A 4,806-nucleotide genomic window follows, 5' to 3' on the forward strand; every position below is an offset into this window, starting at 1 on the left:
TTCCACGCCCGAGAAGACTCACCGAGAAAGTTGAGCACGGCGACGCTGTCCGTCAGCGCGCGGAACTTGGTGTCCTGCTCGCGCCCCGTCGTCTCTGCGAGCGGCACGACGAGCGTGGGCACCGTGCCGGCGCTGTTGACGCGCAGATAGGTGGGCGCGACTGGGGAGTGAACGAGGGGCAAGCAAGGGCGAGTCGAGGCGAAGGGGGGACAAGCGCGGCCAGCGTAGGGCCATGCGTCAGCCCGGGAAAGGAGCAAGGCGAAAGGGGGAGCCAACAGAAAGGCAAACACGCACAGTTCTCGCCCTTGAGCAGGTCGACGGAGCGCATCTCGACATCAGAGGCGGCGTAGCCCTTCTCGATGAGCCTGCGTGGTGAAGGCGTGGGTTGGAGCTGTGTGAGCACGCGGGCAAGGTGGACAGATGCACTGCAGGCACTGCACTCACCCGATGCGCGCTGATAGAGACGAGGTGCGAGAGAGAGACGTGCGTCAGCCCCATGCCATCCACTGCGGCAGCACTGGCTCGCTCGCACGACGACGCTGCGGCGCAACTTGGGACATGCAGATCCGCTCGCCCTTGGAGTACTGCCGCCGCTGGCGTCGCCGTCGCCGTCGCCGTCGCAAGTGTGCAGCGGCGCGCCGATGGTCGCGAGCAGCGAGAGCCAGGCGCATGTCGCAGGTGAGCTGATCTGCAGCGCACTTGCAGCCGCAGGTCGACCATCGCCCTGCCACGTCCATCTGCCGACCTGTCGCCGCTCCTGCAGCGGCTACGCGAGCGGAGCGCTGCAGAGTGCGGGTCCGCTCGTCTGGGTGTGAGACTCGAGCTCGCCGCGCCGGACAAGGACGGTGCAACCGCAGCGCCGCGCGCTGCATTCTCACCTTCACTCCGCTCGCACGCTGCCTCCATCTACCCCCGTGCCTGTCTCGCAACCTGCCGCCATCGCCGCACTGGCCGCCTTCGTCGCATCTTCTCGCCTCTGCCCTCGGCATCCCCCTCTCCGCACGCAACGCTCCACGCTCCGCGTCAAAGGGCCCACACTCACGCACGCTGCCCCACACACTGCCGCTGAACGTGTACAGCAGCGCACGGCCCGCCTCGTGCTGCGACGCCGGCGCCGGCGCCGGCGACGGCGACGGCGACGCGGCGGCGGCGGCGGCGGCGGCGGCGGAGGGTGCGGAGGGTGCGGACATGCCCGATGGGGGTTGGAATGTGTGGTAGGTGAGAGGGAGTGGGAGTGGAGGTGGGAAGGAAGAAGCGAGCGCGGTGCGCCGCGCGGTGATGCACCGAGTCCGAGTAAGCCCCGCGCGCCAGCGCACAGCCGCAGAGAGCAGCGCCGCGCCCGCGCCCGTGCGGGGCGCGCGCCGTGCTCCGCTCGGTGACTTTCGCTGCGCCGAGCCGGCGGCGCGCGGCGCCGACAGCGACTAGACTCTTACTCTTACTCTGACTCGCAGCTCGGGCGTGGTGCCTCGCCTCGCCGTCGCCTCCTCGAGCTCTCACCGCCAGCTCGACTCCACCACCACCGCCGCCGCCGCCGAGGTCACGCCTCACCTTTCCCGCACGTTGGCGTTACACCCTCTGCCTGCCCTTTCTATATGCCCCGCCTCACCCGGTGCTGCTGCCTCGATGCATGCGTGATGCGTGTTGCGCTGGCATCCACCCCCCCCCTGTCGTTGTCGCTGCGCCGCACTCTGCCTCCTTACGAACCGTCAACTGAATTCCCGGCATTCGATCGCGCGGCATGCGGCGCGCGCATGACCCGACGCTCCTGACCCCCTGAGTCCACGGTTCTGCCTCTCGACTGCGACCTCTCGCTTCGCGCGCGTCGGCGGCGGCGGCGAACAGGAGGGGTGCGGCTGCTGGCTGTTATGCTGCGCGCTCTCTCTGCGTGCTCGGGTGGCAGCCGTCGGGCATTCTTCTTCACCCAAGATCCTCCACGCGGGGGGGGGGGGGGGGGGGGGGGGGGGGGGGTTTCAGGGCCCCCCCAAGGGGCCCCCCCCCCCCCCCCCCCCTGCACCCCCCGCCCGTCGAGGCCCCCCTTTGCGTGCGCTGCGAGTAGGCGCGCCCAGCGTCCACACGCTGCGGCGTTTTTTTGCAAAGGGGGCGACCTTGCAAGCGCACTGGCAGAGCTGGAGGCGAAGTCACGTAGGCGCACAGCAGGCTCGAGACGATGAGCCTTGTCGGCGCGACGCTGGCGCGCGCGAAGCGTGAAGAGCGCAAGAGCGCAGCTTGCCCTTGGTCCTCCGCCAGCACCAACCCCCCCCCCCACCCCCTTCTCTGACCCCCCCGCATGCCTTGTGCCGCGCCCATCATGCCCCTGCTGCGTCGCTCTGCTGGCTCGCCCCACTCTTGCGTTGGCCGTCGTGTGTGGGCGCCGTCGTGGCGCTGTGAGCAATTGCAACGCATGCGCGCGCGCGCGCGCCCATCGCTCGCTCGCTCGCTCGCGCGGCCGCACGGGCCTTTCTGGCGTGCGCATGCCGTGACGCGCGCGCGCCGCGTGACAAGTCAGCCAGCCTTGCTTCCCGACCACCGCCTCGACCTGCCACCGCCTTGCTCACCCGCCACCAACCCTCGCAGCCACCGCCCAGTGCCCGCTGCCCGCCTCGCGACGTGGGCTGCATGCTCGCCATGCTCGCACGCGCCTCGCCAGCGCCAGTGCTGCGCCTCGGCGCCCGCCTCGTGCGTGCCGCCAGCAGCAGCAGCTCGGCGAGCAGCAGCAGCGCGTCTGCGGCGCCTCGCCCGCCGCCGCGCACCCTCGCCGTCGCCGGCGGCGGCATTGCGGGCCTGACGGCGGCGCTGCTGCTGGCGCGCGCGCTGCCCGCGCGCCGCATCCTGCTGCTCGAGCGCAGCGCACGCACCGGCGGCTGGGTGCACAGCGAGCGGCGCGTGCTCGAAGGCGGCGCCGGCGACAAGGGCGCCACGGCGCTGCTGGAGAGTGGGCCGCGCAGCATCCGCCCCACGGGCGCGCCGGGCCTGGCGATGCTCGAGCTGGTGAGTTGGGTATGCTGGGTAGGCCACCACCCACTGGCATGCGCTGAGTTTGCCCGCCGCAGCTCGGCTCGCTCGGCCTGCTTCCCTCACTGCTGCTCGTGCCCAAGACGGCGCCGTCGGCGCAGAACCGCTTCGTCTGGCACACGTCGGCGCTCGTGCGTCTGCCCTCTTCGCTCCTCGCGCTGCCGCGCGCGCTGCGCTCGCGGCCGCTGCGCGCGCTGCTGCCGGCGCTGTGGCGCGAGTGGCGCACGCCGTCGCGCCATGCGCGGCCGCGCTCCGAGTCGGCCGCCGAGCAGGCACGGCAGCTGGCGCGCTCGGGCAGCGCAGATGAGAGCGTCGCGGCCTTCCTCACGCGCCGCATGGGGCGCGCGGGCACGCAGCTCGTCGACGACCTCGTCTCGGCCGTGCTGCACGGCATCTACGCCGGCAGTGCGCGCGAGCTCAGCGTGCGCGCCGTAATGCCGGCGCTGTGGGACATGGAGGCACGCAGTGGCGGCCTGCTGCGCAGCGTGCTGCCAAGGCGCCTCAACGCGCGTGCGCGCGCCGAGACGCCGGCGGAGCGCCTGGCGCGCGAGGAGGCGGAGCGCGAGCTGGCCGAGCTGGAGACGAGTGTGGGGCCGCACGTGGTGCGGCAGATGAAGAGCATCAGCGTGTATAGCTTGCCCGAGGGCATCGAGACGATCACGCGCGCCATGGAGAAGGAAGTGCGAGCCTTGCCCAACGTAGAGGTGTGCCTCGACGCCGGCGTGCAGCGGGCGAGTGTGCGCGACGACGGCATGGTGCAGGTGAGCTTCCCCCCCCCCCCATTGCAGCATGCGTAGGGAGCGCAAGCAGCATGCGTAGGGAGCGCAATGCGCACTGAGTACCTCTTTCCCTCTGCACAGCTAGAGACACGCTCAGGCACGCACGTCGTCTCTCGAGTCATCAGCGGCATGCCCGGCTCCGCCTTGGACGCCGCGCTGCGCGCCGCCGGCGACGAGGCGGCGGCGCTGCCGCACCTGGCGCACAATGCCTCTGCCGACGTCGGCGTCGTCAACGTGGCGCTGCCCGCTGGCCTCGTGGCGCAGCACGTGCGCAGCGGCGCGCGCGTGCTGCCCGTGCAGGGCTTTGGCTATCTGCTCCCCAGCGGCACGCCCAACGCCGCCGGCGTGCTCGGCGTCGTCTTTGACTCGGACTCGCTGCCCACGCAGGATGCCGCCGCGCCCACCGCAGAAGCAGCGGCGGCGGCACCGACGAAGCTCACCGTCATGCTTGGCGGGCCGCACTGGAAGGGGCGCACGCCGCTGCCGGACGCGCCGCAGCTGCGCCGCCTCGCGCTCGACGCGCTGCATGCGCATCTGGGCCTGCCTCGCGCGCTCCTCGACGACCCCGCGACGCTCGTCGTGGCGCGCCTGCAGCGCGCCTGCATCCCGCACTACGCCGTCGGCCATCTGGGGCGCATGCGGGAGCTGCACGCGGCGCTGAGCAGCGCGAGCTCGCCGTGGCGAGGCAGGCTGGCCCTCGTGGGCGCCAGCTGGACGGGCGTGAGTCTCAACGACTGCGTGCTGGGCGCGCGCCGCACGGCTCGGCGCATCATCGACGAGGAGCAGCAGCGCGAGGCCGGCGCGGCTCACTGGCACGCCACCACGACGGGCCTCGAGCGCTTTGCGCCGAGCCACGAGGCGCACGAGCGCGCCGCCGTCGGGCAGCACGAGGGCGCGCTGGGCGGCGGCATTCTCGGCAACGCTGCGTAGTGTCAAGGGACAAGCTGCGATGGCAATTGCGGCATGTAGTAGCGTGACAGAGAGAGAGAGGGGGGGGGGGCACGCCGCAGAGAAG

At 72.0% G+C, this 4,806-nt stretch overlaps 2 protein-coding genes across 2 annotated transcripts in view; one reads left to right on the top strand and one right to left on the bottom strand.

The window, feature by feature from the left end:
* The window catches only part of FA09DRAFT_324215 (hypothetical protein), a gene marked incomplete at both ends in the record, with an annotated part of 2,007 nt that extends 1,509 nt beyond the window's left edge, over positions 1-498 (bottom strand). The window contains 3 exons of the mRNA XM_025741123.1: positions 23-160; positions 295-391; positions 445-498. Of these exons, the coding sequence (XP_025600944.1) occupies positions 23-160; positions 295-391; positions 445-498 (289 nt within the window). The remainder of the gene's footprint in view (positions 1-22; positions 161-294; positions 392-444) is intronic.
* Positions 499-3,242: 2,744 nt separating this feature from the next.
* On the top strand, positions 3,243-4,806 carry FA09DRAFT_314291 (hypothetical protein). Its single transcript, XM_025740756.1, has 2 exons — positions 3,243-3,773; positions 3,873-4,806. Exons 1-2 carry the CDS (start codon positions 3,348-3,350, stop codon positions 4,719-4,721), a joined length of 1,275 nt encoding a protein of 424 aa, XP_025600945.1. The 5' UTR covers positions 3,243-3,347; the 3' UTR covers positions 4,722-4,806.

Source organism: Tilletiopsis washingtonensis, assembly GCF_003144115.1.
Source record: "Tilletiopsis washingtonensis strain MCA 4186 unplaced genomic scaffold FA09scaffold_2, whole genome shotgun sequence".
Taxonomy (NCBI): domain Eukaryota; kingdom Fungi; phylum Basidiomycota; class Exobasidiomycetes; order Entylomatales; genus Tilletiopsis; species Tilletiopsis washingtonensis.

Excerpts from the sequence above, each read along its gene's own strand:
- FA09DRAFT_314291 (XM_025740756.1), top strand. The coding sequence starts at position 3,348 with ATGGGGCGCGCGGGCACGCAGCTCGTCGACGACCTCGTCTCGGCCGTG. Across the intron at positions 3,774-3,872 it reads GCGACGACGGCATGGTGCAG|CTAGAGACACGCTCAGGCAC; the intron begins GTGAGCTTCCCC and ends CCCTCTGCACAG.